Source organism: Lacerta agilis, chromosome 4 (genome assembly GCF_009819535.1).
Source record: "Lacerta agilis isolate rLacAgi1 chromosome 4, rLacAgi1.pri, whole genome shotgun sequence".
Lineage (NCBI taxonomy): Eukaryota > Metazoa > Chordata > Lepidosauria > Squamata > Lacertidae > Lacerta > Lacerta agilis.
Window position 1 is genome coordinate 25,634,672 of NC_046315.1, and position 15,085 is coordinate 25,649,756.

Below are 15,085 nucleotides of genomic sequence, written 5' to 3' on the forward strand. Positions count from 1 at the left end.
CACACCAGGAGATTTCCTAGTCAGGGAACTGACTTGTTTATTTGTCTTGATTAACTTCTAACCTCTACTGGACTCAGGAGAAAATGGGCAATTCCCCAGTTACAGTGCTGAATATTTTGATTCATTGTATTGGATAAACATTCCCATTACAATACCTGTAAATTAATAAATAAATCTGCCAATATGTACTATTGCCACCATCTAAAGATGCTATTTTTATGCACTGATGTTTTGCAAAATTCTTAGAATGTGGGTGTATGTGGACACATGTTTGTTGAGGAGGCTTGTTAATCATTAATCTTTTTTAAAAATCTGATTATTCTGTTGCTTTTCCTTCACAGTTACATGTTTTTGTGTTTAAAGGTAACAATGAGGCAACAAAGAGATCAGTTCTGGTTTACCTGCACTGTACATTCTAAACTGTTTTTGGGGTTCAGGTTGGCACTGTGGGTTAAACCACAGAGCCTAGGGCTTGCTGATCAGAAGGTCGGCGGTTTGAATCCCTGTGACAGGGTGAGCTCCCGTTGCTCGGTCCCGGCCCACCTAGCAGTTCGAAAGCACATCAAAGTGCAAGTAGATAAATAGGTCCCGCTCTGGTGAGAAGGTAAACGGTGTTTCCATGCGCTGCTCTGGTTCGCCAGAAGCGGTTTAGTCATGCTGGCCACATGACCCAGAAGCTGTACGCCAGCTCCCTCGGCCATTAACGTGAGATGAGCGCCGCAACCCGAGTCGGACACGACTGGACCTAATGGTCAGGGGTCCCTTTACCTTTACCTTTAAGCTAATTTAGGAATAAAGCCTATTGCACTTAGTGGGAGTTACTTTCAAGTAAACACAGAAAGGACTGGGCTGCACAACTAGGGAGATGTGAAGCTTCCATGAGTTCATGAGATTAGCTACACTGAAATCAAAGGGAGTTATTTCCAAATAAATGGATTATGGATTAAAATTATAGTTGTGTATCACAGATGAAATTCCTGGAGAATCTTTTTCTTCCATTTACCATGGCCATCCTAACCTGTTAAAAATTACTGGTAAATGCTGATACTTGCTGAGCATTTAATATTTACAATAAACAGAGTTCCCACCCATCCCCGATAAACTTCAACAATAAGATTTGGATCCCATTGTTTTAAAAAATGGATACATTGCAGGAATGACCACTTATTATAGCTTCCTGTCTTTTAAAGTGCAACACGTGGTAACCTGTTCTTATGAACGCCTCTTCTCCCCATGTGAGAGAACAATAAATGGGAAAGCTGTGGTCAGACTTCAAGCTTTATTTAGGGCGGGAGGGGGAGGGAGTGTGTTAATAACTCTAGGGAAAAATTAAGTGATCCTATCTCCTTGCCTCTGTAGATGAAGAATGCATTGCCTGAATGATTAGAATAACTTAAACGCTGGCGGACCTTGTGGCCGTGGGTGTGTATTGCCGCCTGCTCACAAGGTAAAAAAAAAACCAGAAATAATTCTTCGGTGATCAATCGTATCCAGCAACGCCTGAGCTCTGCGAGTGCAGCTTTCTCTCGTTTGAAGTACAGTGTTTGAGGACCGGGACATTCGAAGGGAAACAAAAATGCTTGATTACAACTATCAACCTTACTGTATATTTGTGAAACATGGACCCTGTCCAACTCCTCGAAATATTCCATCAACGGTGTCTCCAGAAATTATAAGGGAATTGAAAGAAGTTATTAGTGGTTGGGTGCAAAAAAAATTAGCTGCTCACTGAATGTCAAAAAAGACATTGTAATTAGCTGTACAATACAAGCTGTGAAAGGGCTTCATGCTGCAAACATGAATTGGTAGTTTTAGCCCCCTGTATTAAAAGAAAAACCCATTCTTTTGAGCAAGGCAGCCCTCAACCCTCGCAGAACTACATTCCCCATGATTCTCGAGGGCGGCGGAGAGAACCACCCCAATCCACCACTTTCCAGGCCGCTCAAACCTCCCCCCAAACAGGAAGTGGTACGGCCGCTTCCCTCGCAGAGAACCACCTCCTCTCGCCTGTGGCGCTGCAGTTCAGGAAGGAGCGTCCGCTGGGGCGACCGGATTGAACCAACTGGGAGGAGGAGGAGCAGCAAACGCGCCCCATTTCCACATCTGCGCTTGCGTCGCTGAGACTTGGCGGCAGATTTCGTATTTCGAGGAAGTGGCGCGCTGCTACTGCTGCTGAGGCGCAGCTATGGAGACCGGTCAGTCTTTCGACTCCCTTCTGGGGTGACGTGACGCGGGGCAGTTTATCTCTTTTCCGTGGCTAATATGCGCTTTCCGTGCTCGTCTTTCCGCCGGCTGCCTGCCCCTGAGGCGGTTGTTGCCCTCTTTGCTCTCCTCCTTCCACCCCCTAAAAAAAGCCCTTACACAAGCGGGGACGAAGTCTGAGGAAGGGCGACAATTGAGGTCCAATTAAGGGCCAGCGAAGCATGACCTTTTCATATAAGGTTGTTGTATATTCGCTCCCAAGGGATTTGGACGCTTGTGGGGTTTTGTGCATCGGGTGCCATGTAGTTTGGCCAGACTTGAGTAGGCAGCAAAATGTCTGGGGCTGGACCTGGGTCGAGGGCATGGGCGTAGCCGGGGGGGGGGCAGGAAAGGCAGTTGCAACACCCCCTTAGATCCACCAAAAGTACTCAATTGAGGTTCTACTCCCTCCTCTGATGCCTGCCCCCCTAACGAAAGCTCGCTCATAATGTCCTCCTTTCGGGGAGGGTGTTTTTACCTGTGATCTCCCTCCCAAAAAAAGCTTAACAATTTTAGGTGGCTATTTCCTTTAAAAAGCCCATGGTCCAGGTGGATTTACTTAAGAAAGTAAGAACAGGCATTGTACTGACTATTGATCCATCTAGCTCAGTGTTGTTCACACTGACTGGCAGCAGCTCTCCAGGGGAACATTCCCAGTCCTACCTGCAAATGCCAGGGACAGAACCTTCTGCATACGAAACAGTTGTTCTGCCACTGCATCACCACTGGGAGGGAGGGTCAAAGAGAGTAGCTCTTGGGCAGTTCGTTTTTGGCTGCACCTACCCATGCAATTTGGTTGTTAAGTGCAATCCTAAACATGCTTACTCAGAAGTTCTGTTGAACTAATTGAGGCACGGACTGATTAGAGGTATGTATACTTGTGAACCCTACAAAGGTGTGTATTTTTATTTATTTTTTGGATGAGGGTAGGGTACTTCCAAAAAGGGATGTAGGTGGCGCTGTGGTCTAAACCACAGAGCCTAGGTCTTGCCAATCAGAAGGTTGGCGGTTTGAATCCCCGCGACGGGGTGAGCTGCCATTGCTCGGTCCCAGCTCCTGCCAACCTAGCAGTTTGAAAGCACATCAAAGTGCAAGTACTGTAGATAAATAGGTATTTATCTGCTCTGGTTTGCCAGAAGCGGCTTAGTCATGCTGGCCACATGACCCGGAAGTTGTCTGCGGACAAACGCCGGCTCCCCTGGCCTATAGAGCAAGATGAGCGCCACAACCTTAGAGTCGTCCGCGACTGGACCTAACGGTCGGGGTACCCTTACCTTTACCTTTTAGGGTACTGCCAGACCCTTGGACAGTGTGTATTTTTTGGAAATCAGTCCAACTTTAGCCTTTAACATTTTAAGAGGAAGAAGCCCCAGCTTGTTGACCATTTTAGTTGCCGTATTCTACATCAGTTCCATATACTGTATCCTTTTCAGTTTCAACAGCCAATTGGGATATTATCAATTTATATGTTTGGGATTTGTCCCAATGTGCATAAATTTACACTTGCATTGAATCTGCCTCGGGCATTCTGTTGCCAGTTTGCCCAGTTTCAAGATGTGCTTTTTAAGAACTCTTAATAGTTTGTTGTCATCCTCAAGTTTGACTGCTTCACTTCTAATCTGTAACTCCTGATAATTTATGAATGAATTAAATAGTCGCAATACATTCTTTTGAGATCACTGCTTACTGCCTTCCATTGTGAAAATACCAATCCTCTACTTCTTGTATGTCTTTTATTAGTGGATCTTCAGAGAGACCCAAGGGTCTGCTGTATGTTAACAATAGTTTTAATATTGCTGTATGCCAGTTATCAGGCTGATGTGCCTTAGTGTAACTTTTGGCTTCCCCCTCCCTATCTATCTGTTGTTGGAAAACTGATGTATTCCATCGAGTCCTAGTCAAGTATTGAATTTTAGATGTGACAACACAATTATTTGTTGCTTCTGTGTACACTAACTTTGTTTTAGAAGCCTTTTATGTAATCAGTGGTTCACATGTGGACATGCTAAGGGTACTCATTTTCCACAAATGCATAGGTACAGTTTTTTGTATTTGAAATAATGTAACATAACTTCCAGACAATTTGTTTCAAATGTATTCTTGCTGAGCAAGGATAAACATGGCTTCTGCAAAGAGAAATTTTGTTTCCCCTGTCTTTTTATGTGCCATTGCTTGACATTATTAACCAGACGTTGTGCAGTTCAACTTTAGAAACTTGTGACAGTCCCACAAAGAATACTGATATATTCCAAACATGCCGCTGTGCCGCCAGAGCACGATTTCTGTTCTTATCCTGAAGCAAAGTTCTGGGTTAGCGGAGTATGTAACCTGAAGCGTATGTAACCCAAGGTACCACTGTACCATGGTACCTCGGTTTACAAACACCTTGGGTTATAATCACTTCAGGTTACAGACTCTGCTAACCCAGAAGTAGTACCTCAGGTTAAGAACCTGAATGCCAATTTTCTTGTTTGAATTCAACCTTGTCTTTTTAGGTTATATATATATATAGGAACTGATGCCAATCAAAAAGTTGAGCAATACATAAATATTTTTATTGCAAATGCTGCATTGTTTGTGTGTTATCAGATAATACTTGAAGCCAAACACAAAGAACTAGAACTCATTGCAAATATGATACAGATTTTGAGAATATTGTAATATTATTTTGCAGGTTTATTTAACAACACCAGTGATGTTATGGATAAAAATGTTACTACATCTCCAAAGAAGCCATCTTTCTTTGAAATATTCAAAGCGCAACACAGTGAATCAGGTACCACTTAAATCTATAAAGCTTGGGCATTTATTATGGTGCTGTGAGCAACTCTCTTCAATAAGTTATAGGTTTGATTAGAGCTTTTCCCGCAACAGCAGCACAAGTGGAAGGCTGCTCATGCAACCAATCTTTCTTTCCCCTACTCTCTTAACCCCTTACCCCAAAAGGACTTACTGAATATTGTAATTGTGTCATGTGGGGCTACACGGGAATGAGGATTTCCTCATATTGGGCAGACGAAGAGAGAGGGATACTGCTGAGTATGAAGGAATTCTCTTTCAATCTAGGTTGCATGTTAAATTTTGAGCTAGTAGACCCCTGTCTTTCCACCTGATCAGCAGCTGGAATATGTAGGGGTTTTGCTTCTTCAACTTTTCCTGTCTGCCTTTGTCCTGTCCTGGCTACTTTATGCTGACAGTATCTTGGGTAAGACATATGAGAAGCCAAAATTTCACAGGGTTGTGCTGGCAGGCCTGAGCTTGTGGGGAGAGGCTATTTTCCTGCAAAGTGGGGGTTGAGAATTGGTTGCATAATACTGTCTCAGGCTGTACTTCCACTTTTTTTTGACAAGTTCAAAATAATGGTATATGGTCATTCCATAGTTACTTTTTCTTACAATTGGGGTTATAACCTAGGGCACGGTATCCTGCATAATATATTCCTTTTCTTAGATTTAGGACCAATAAGTATCAACTGGTTTGAAGAACTCAGTTCAGAAGCTCCACTGTATAACTCTAAAAGACCAGAAGAACCTGAACATAAAACTAGTGACCTGGACCAAAGTAATTTTAAAACACCACAGAGGAAGCTGCCAGCAAAAAACCAATTTGCATCAACTCCAATGATATTTAACGAACCAAATAAATCGGTGCCATTTGTTTCTCCTATAAAAGAATTGGGTCAGAGCAAAGCAGAAGGTGAGAATTTTAAATGAAAGATATAGAATGTGAGGACTTGGATTTATTGCTATAATATGGTAATGTCCACTCTTTTGTCCCTCCACCAAATAAGTGAGCTGTATAAAAAATATTTTGTTCACTGCTTTGAACTTTGAAAATAGTGGCTTATAAATATTCAATTGTTTGTTTTCATGTGATGATGGCTAACATGATCACAATTAATGTTTTTCAGTGCTAAATGGAAGTTTCCTGCATACACCCAAGATTTTTGAGGTACTTTCCATTTCCTCCAATTTTCTAGATGTTGACATGAAGTTACTTCGTTTTGTTGTTGTTGTTGTTGTTTTACAAAAAAAGAACATTTTATATATATTTTAGGTTCAGACACCAAAATGTGTTTTTGAAAGCTTAGGAGCAGAAGCTGATCCTGAGATGACTTGGTCAAGTTCATTAGCAACGCCTCCTACACTTTCTCCAACAGTCATAATAGGTAATGATAGCAATGTTACTACAGTCATACCTCTGGTTGTGAATGGAATCCGTTCCGGAGCCCTATTCACAACATGAGCAGCGCACAACCTGAAGTGCCACGTCTGCGCATGTGCGCGACGTGACTAGGTGCTTCTGCACATGCGCGAACCGCCGAATCCGGAAATAACCCGTTCCAGTACTTCTGGGTTCGGCGCGTTCGTAACCCGTGACGAACGCATCATGTAGCGTTCGTATCTAGAGGTATGACTGTATGTCAAAAATACTTTGCTGTTTAATTTCCCTCATATTAAATGCTGTTTTTATGCTAAGATATTATCAGTGAACTCTAATGAGTTGCATAATTGATTACAAATTATTTATATTTGATATTTCAGCTAGAGGAAATGATTCAGTTTCTGGAACAAAGCAGCATAATGAAAAAATTGAGTTGGTGAGTGGCTTTAAATAGGCAACTTTTGGAATAAACTTCATGTCCACAGCTAATTTGTAATTTATATATGTTAATATCCCCTTTTGGTGTTCAGGTCATGCACAGTCTCATCTCCAAATATGGTAGAAGTCCCAAGACAGATAGTATGCATGTGCAGTCCACATCAGGAACAGAAGATGCATGTGCAGAAACTGACAGCAAAATCCACAGTGAGCATTGGTTGATTACTATTTTTTACTGTTTAATAGCTATTTGTATTTTATTATTTGGGTAGTTCTAGAATATGTCTACCCATTTAACTATATCGTACCTAGTGCAGACAGCAACAACTATGACAAGTCACTGAAATAAAGGTCCACTAAAACTTGATACAAATACCTTTGCATGCATATCACATATATTATTCAATAAAGAATAAAAATAACAAAATTAAAGGTTCAGTTCTATCCACCCAATGCTGATGGATGAGGCAAGAAAAGAATGGCATGTAGGGACCTCTCCACTCATACGAAGAGTTTGTACTATCCCAATGAAATGTTGTTGTTTACTGCTTTTTCAAATTCCCCCAAGTTTCAAAAGCAGCTTGTAAACTGCAACAGGGGACTACTGTTTGAGAAAAATAAGTCTAAACTCCAATTATGTTCACAGAAATAATTCTGCAGTTCTTTGGATCGTAGGGTGTGTGTATACGTGTGTTTAATATACACACATGCACATCTGCACTAATCCAGTTCTAATACTGCTTCAAAATAAATCATTTGATACATATACTGGAATACATGTTATAAATGAAATGTGGAATTAGAGTCCTTCATAAAACATTGCTTTCTCATGTTTATGGTTTTTTATTTACAGATTTTGAAAGGTTATTAGCGGGATCCTTTGGTAAGAACATATTTCACAGTAAATTAGGAGAAGATTATATGCTACCAAATGTACCAATGGATGAAGATACACATGATGGAACGGAGAATGATCTTTCTGTATGCCTTGCAAGCAGCAAAGCCTTTGTAAGAAAACCAAAAAGAGTCAAGGAAAGTAAGACATGTTCTGATAAAGGAAAACGTGAATATCAAGAAACTGATGAAGACAAAATTATAACAAAATATGGAAATTCTGCCAAATGTCACCTGCAGACTATTCCAAATAATGGAATGCAAAAGCATTCTTTGAATCAGAATAGCACACCAAAAGAAGATGAAATACCATCATCTTTGCTTTGCTCATGGTCTCAGCTGGACTTATCTGGACTTGACATGACACAGCTTGAAAAAACATCCTCACACTGTTCTGATTCATCTCCTATGTCACATATCAAGAAGTGTTCTGAAGATAGGCAATTATCTGTTGGCAAAGAGTGTCCTAGTACTGAAATGCTAGAATCGTGTATTCAAAACACATCATGCCTAATAAAAGGTAACAAGCTGCTAAACACCAGTTCTCTGGAAATAATACCACCGCCTGAAAACTCTCCATTGCCTGTTGCGATTATGAGCAATAAGAGCCCAATGTTGGTGAAAGATTGTGAGGCTGAGCTGGCGTCTGTCATAAATGTTTCAGACAGTAGTTCCTTCATAATGGAAAACACAACTTTTACAGAAGCTGATAATAGTTGCTGTAATTACTCAAGAGAAAATTGTAAAAAAACCTATGATCCTCTAGGTAGTGTTTCTACCCAAGCTGCTGGTGATGTTAGTGGACTTAGAAGGTCTGGGTTGAAAAGTATGACCTCACTTTCTGGTTTGAAAAAACGACCTAAAAAATTTATTTATACAATAAATAATACCCCAGTTCACCAGGAAGAAGGAATCACAAAGAGAGATGGCTCCTCTGCTTGCCTTGTGCCAACTTGTACAGATTTAAAATATGAGATTTCTGCAACAGCCATAATAAATGAAGGTACATTTGTATTTTTTCACCGTGTTATTTAAAAAAATCAAAATCTTAAAACACCATTCCTGTCCTTACTGTAGCTATGTTTTTGCTATGAACTAGACAGTCATGTTCACTGCATTGAAAAGGCCCACTAAATTAATATACCGGTATTTGCATATATGGATTATATATTGCTGAAGTTAATTGTTTACCATGGCAAGTATATGGGATTCTCACATAAGTGGTAGCAAATGCTGCATGAAAAGAACATGAGTGGGGAAGAGACACATGCTGTGGGAAGGAAAAGAAGGAAGGCAACACGGAAAAAGGTGGTGGGTAATAATAAGGTGAGGGAAGACAGTCTTACGATTTAAGAGGTTCCAGTGGGGGAAAAGAAGCAGGTTGGAGCTCATGATGATTTGCAGCTGTAGCCTAAAGCAGCTCCCTTTTTTCTCTGGACATTCCATTGCAAGGCCACGTGGCTGGAAGTTTAAAGTTAACTTCCATAACGAGTAGTGACTCCTTTATTATCATTTATTGAAAAAAAAACGTTTTTGTTATATCATCAGGTCTTTTGGCTTGATTTCTTGAAGTGGCCTTGTAGTCAGAATGTAAAAGTGTGCATTTTGTTCAGCAGTCGCAGCTGATTAAAAAACAGGTTAAATAAACTGCTTAAGCAGAGCCATTTTCTTGGTAATTTATTATGTCAAAAGTTAGAAGAGTTGTTTTAATGTTTTTCCTTTTTTAATGTCTCAAATGCATAGAAAACGTATTTTGTAATTCCTCCGATAACAGCAATATTTAATGCAAAAGCACAAAGTATTAGCTGCAGCATACTTCATCATGGTTACGAGACATTTTGAAAATGGATTTAGTACACTAGACTAAACACAAAAGCTGGTGAGAGAGAATGTTTTTTTAAAAAATAATGGTGCCATTCCAACTAACATTACTATCATGGTTCAATTTCTTACAGAACGAAAGGAAGACATTATGCATGCTAACAAGCACGTACTTGAAGAGAAACAGCAAACAGAGTCTGATAAAAACTGCATTCTTAGTAACATTTCCCATGAAGCTCCACTCAATTACACAGAATGTAATTTTACATATCAGTTGTCAATACTTCAACAGACAGACAACAGAAAAGGAACAATTATGCCTTCAAGTAATATATCTGCTAATCAAGAAACAGAGTCAAGTGAAAGCATGTCCCATTCAGTTGGTCACAAGATAAATTTACAAAGAGAGAATGGTGAAAGGTGTATGAGTTCATTGAAAGAAGCGGTGGTGGAGGAATCTACATTGGGAATACATGCATCAAAAACTGAAAACAAACAAGAAATCTTGGAATCAGCTACACAGAAGTTTTTGGAAAGTGGCACTCAGGTGGCTGAACTTGGGTCTCAAGCAAAGGAAACACCAAAACCTACTATAGATGAATCTTTTAAGCTTATAGCATTGGAGAAAAAGTTAGACCCAAGCCAGCATCTACAAGTAAACTTAGCAGGAAATGCTGAAGATATTGAGCAGAGGTGGTTAGGAGGTATAAGTCATAGCAGAACTGAAAAGTTTGGTGGCTTCAGAACAGCATCCAATAAACAGATAGCACTATCTGATTGCAACATTAGAAAAGGCAAGTTATTGTTCAAAGACATAGAAGATAAATTTATTGAAGATTTTCCTAGCAAAGGAATGCAAAATATTTCAAATGAAAATGCACAGAGAGGTGCTGAGATATCTTCACTTGGAATGAAGAAACTGACTGAAAATTCATCTAATTTTTCACACATTTCTGATCTGCTCAGTATTCAGATGAATGGGGCCGAAATTATTTTTCCCAAGTGTGCCAGTTCTGCTTTCCAGAACGTGCTTAGTAATCAACATCCTGAAGGAAAACTAAATTTAACAGCAAGCCAAGAAGCTGAAGTTACTGAAATTTCTAATATACTAGAAGAAACAGGTAGTCAATTTGAATTTACACAGTTCAAAAAGCATAAGACGGTGGTGTTCAATAATGCTGATGAGATGTCTGGAAGCTTTGATAAAAATGATATATGTGCTGAAGTTTGGAAAGAAACTGATTTTGAGAAAAGCTCTGAAGAAAATGTTCAAAGAGGCCATGATCTGTCTCCCAATAAACATAAAGGCACAGCTGATAAATCTAAGATACAGATACAAAGTAGTGAAGAAGCTACATCCATTAATTCAAGCACAAAACAGAACAATATTTTTGTCCCAATTGTTTCAGCACCATCACAATTCAATTTGTCTGATCTGGGGAGCTGTAGTGCAGCTGGGGGCAAAGAGATGAGCTTTTATGTTGATGCTATAAAGGAAACTACAAATTTAGTCAGTGATCTGGATGGAGTGAATGAAATGCTTAGCCCTCACCAAAAAATATTGCTACGCGATTGTTCAAATAGGTGCAACAATAGCTGGAGTAATCCGAACTGCATGAAAGAGAGAGAGATTGATTGGCATCAGAGGGTCAAAGAAGTAAATGCTGAATATTTGATGAAAAAGAATACAAAAGATACAATTAAATTTGTTAAAGAAAATATAGAAAGTAAGTCAAAAATTATAAATTATAATGAAGGCAGGGTTCAGATTTCTAGTACTACAGAAGTTAACCTAAAAATTATTAAAAAATACTCAGTCTGTATGACAGGAAATGAACTGTCTTCCTTTGAAAATAATCAAAGTGTATTAGTCTCACATCACTTTGTAAACTGTGCAGAAACTCAGTGTAATTATAATTTGCAAGAAGCTTTGTCGGATCTAACATGTTTAGCTGAAGTTGCTAAAACTGAAAAAAGATCCGCCTTGAATAATGCATTTGGAAAAGAAAACTGTAATTTAAATCAAGAGGAGAAAAAGGTGAGCAATCTACAAAGTGGTTGTTTTCTTAAGAGATTTCACACTGTTGCTGATGGCAACTTACTTGCAGGAAAAAGTAAAAAGCTTCATTTGTTGGCTGTCTCCTGTCCAAAAGAAGAACTAGAGACTATGTCAACTTCCAGTGGGAAGACAAGCCCTAAAAGCAAAAAGGGAGATGTCAGTTCTGTAAAAGAGAATATTAACTTAAGTGAAACTGAAAGGTCCAACCATCAAGGAATCTCTGAAATCAGAAAAGAGAAGCAGATTATTGCAATGGGTTTTCATACGGCTAGTGGTAAGCAAATTACAATTACTAATGAATCATTAGCCAAAGCAAAGCATCTTCTTTCAGAAGATGAAACTGTTTTTCCAGAAATGGAGGAAGAGGTTAGTAATTTTATCAAGCCTATAATTCAGGAGAAAAGAAATGACAAAATTACAAAAGTTAGCAAGGAATTTGAAGAAGGAAATGAAAAACATGAGTATGTGCATCCTGAAGGTAACTTTGAAGATCTTCCAGATTTGTCCTCAAACACTATTAAGAAGAATGAGGATCTTGACACTATTAAAGAACTTTCTTCAGAGATGAGTGCATCTGAATCAGATTTAGTATCTCATACTAAAGGGGAGAAAGTGAATGAAGGCTTGTTGACAAAGAATAATCTGGCATGTATAAAAAGCAAAAATATTTCAAAAATGGAATTTATTGACTCTGCTATTGATCAGCATTTGCCTGTTGAAGGGTCAGATATTAGTGCAATGCAAGGTTTTCAGGACTTGTCATCTAGAAATACTGGCAATAATAAAAGCCTTGATTCCTCAAACTTAATTTGCAGTACCACTTCAAAAGCTAGTACCTCTGATTTAAAGAGTGAGCATTCTTTGTTGAACCATTTACCAGATGATTGTCATAAGGAAAATTATGTGTCAGATAATTTAACTTTTATTTCTCAAGAAGCATCACCATCAAAAAATGTGTTTGCTGAAAATAATGATCACACTTATGATGAAACTTGTAAAAATGAGAGTAGCAGGATACAGAAATGTGACTTAAGATTGTTCAGTACAAACGTCTTGCAGAAATATTCAGCCAGTGAAGCACCAACTTCAACTTCAAAACATTTGAAGGCTAAGCCAGTTGCGTTCAATACAGCAAGTGGTAAAGCTGTTGGAGTTTCTCAGGAAGCATTAAAAAAAGTCAGACAAGTGCTTCATGAAGACTGCTATAAATCTGTAAAAGACAACATGGAATCTCAACCTAAAACAAATAAACATGACCGTTTAGAAAGCTGTTCTGATACCCGTGGCACTGGAGTGTGTATTGATTCTAATAACTACTCATCTGCAGAGAACATTCCAGTGGAAAATATAATTGCACCCCAGTTCCCTCAAGCCAAAGAGTGCTGTGCAGATGAGCACACATTACAGTATACTGGATCTATGACCTTGAACACTCACCCTGAGTTATGCTTTCAAATGAATGATAAGCATTCTGATACATGGACTTCCAACAAACAGAAGTGTATCAAGTCAGATTTTATTACTGATAACTCTGGTTTTTTTAGCACAGCTAGTGGAAAACCTGTCCAGTTATCTGAAGAGTCATTAAAGAAAGCAAGACTGCTTTTTTCTGAATTGGAAAATAATTCATCAGATCTCCCAAGTCATGTCTCTAACTGTGATTATAGTTATGATGAAGTATCTTCTGCTGGGAGCAAAGAAGCTCCAAAGAAAGACACAATACTTGTATCTCAAGGGGAAAGACTTTCAAACATTCAAGCAAACGCAAATATTCCCTGTGGCTTCGCTACAGCAAGTGGAAAACAAGTACAAATTTCTCAAAAGGCTCTCCAGAAAGTTATGGGTCTCTTAAAAGAATTTGATGATGTTAGTAGTGATAGTTTTTTCTGATGCTCAACAGAGTGTGGGGCAAGGTCCTATAAAAGTTCTTGCTACAGAGGCCATAGAGCAGGATGAAGTTATTTCAGAGTCTAAACCACGTAAGAAATATAAAGCACTTCATTCAGCCACAAGTACACCTAATGAAAATAAAATTATAAAAAGCCCATTGAGCATTAAAATACCTGTGTGCATATCTCATATTAAGAAGCAAAAACAAATAGCTGAGTTAGAAGAAAGCTTTACATGCTCAAAAGAAATTGAGGCTTTGAAGATAACCCAACCATGCAAAACTAAATGTGCAGCAAATTGTGGTATTGCAACAGAAGGAAATCTGGATTCTGATTGTCGTCATTACTCACAAACTCCAGAAAATTACTTGGAAATAGAAGCTACAGAAAGTGCCAAAGCTTTCATGGAAGATGATGAACTTGAAGTACAGAAAAATAAGAATTCCATATTGGGTTTAGAGAAACCTAATAATTTTCTGTCATATACAAGAACTGGAAAAAGGCACATGAAAGAAAAAAACACTTTTGGTAGGTGGCTGTTTTGTTCTTTAAAAAAAACTTCCTGTACATTTACTGAGTTGCACTGTGTTTGATCTCAGTTTAGTTTACTTTGAATGAATTTGAGGGGAAACAATAAAATAATTAGCAGTGAGCGAGACACCTTAGAAAATCCATGGACTCTGTCTCAGATTTGCCAAGATATTGGCAGCATTGGCGTGTCACCGCAAGCCACAGTTGATGGGTTGCCATGACTGCAGTTTGCTGCTGCTTTGCTGCTTCCTGATAGTGAGTGGGAGCAACCTACTGTGATCCTTCATTTAGCATTAAATCTAAACTAGGGTTGTGTTTGATTTGATTCCAGGCCCGAGCATTAAGCCAACACCATCTCTTGGCTTTAGATTGTGGCTTGTTCGGAGTGAAACAAACTATGATTCCTGGTTTTGATGTAAGTAGAGCTAAACCAAAGATCATGGAGACTTGCTCCTCCTTGCTGGTGGACAGAAGTGAAGTGGGAGTAATATGCATGGTCATAGTAAACCATTAATAGTGGGTTAAAGTGACATGCAAGTGCACCCAGTTAGAATACGGGGTCAAGGTACTTGTCAGCCAGGATTAGTGGGAGAAAGGGGTGCATAACAAATCACATACTTAATTATTCTTTTCTCCAAATTCTCCCAACCTCATTTGCTTGTTAGGTAGAATCACTACCAGTTTTAGATTCTAGCTGTTAAGAGAAAAAGCTTTGAGGAAGGGCATTTGCAGAGAAGTTGCTGAAGTGCTGAACAACCCCATGCTACTCACTGATTGTCATCTACAAATGCTTCCCAAACCCCACACAAGCTTTGCAAGGGAAATGGGGGATTGGGAAAGAGATTTGTATGCCTATCAGGAATTGTAAAATTTTCATTCCTTTGAGGTTTAATGTGAAATAGTCTTACATTTCTAATGCAAATTTACAAGTTTATACATGTAAGCCGTATACAAATTGTGCAAAATAAAACACTTATGTCCATGATTTTGAAAAAGTTATTAGTAGTCATTGCATACCTCTTCAAAAATATTTTGAAGATTAGGTTTT

General features: G+C 39.0%; 1 protein-coding gene across 1 annotated transcript in view; it reads left to right on the plus strand.

Moving 5' to 3' along the window:
- Window positions 1-2,048: 2,048 nt before the first annotated feature.
- The window catches only part of BRCA2 (BRCA2 DNA repair associated), a 28,410-nt gene continuing 15,373 nt past the window's right edge, over window positions 2,049-15,085 (plus strand). Inside the window, 10 exon segments of the mRNA XM_033146479.1 lie at window positions 2,049-2,195; window positions 4,916-5,017; window positions 5,692-5,937; window positions 6,149-6,192; window positions 6,298-6,409; window positions 6,786-6,841; window positions 6,936-7,050; window positions 7,697-8,740; window positions 9,693-13,504; window positions 13,506-14,034. Coding sequence (XP_033002370.1) covers window positions 2,186-2,195; window positions 4,916-5,017; window positions 5,692-5,937; window positions 6,149-6,192; window positions 6,298-6,409; window positions 6,786-6,841; window positions 6,936-7,050; window positions 7,697-8,740; window positions 9,693-13,504; window positions 13,506-14,034 — 6,070 coding nt within the window. The 5' untranslated portion in view covers window positions 2,049-2,185.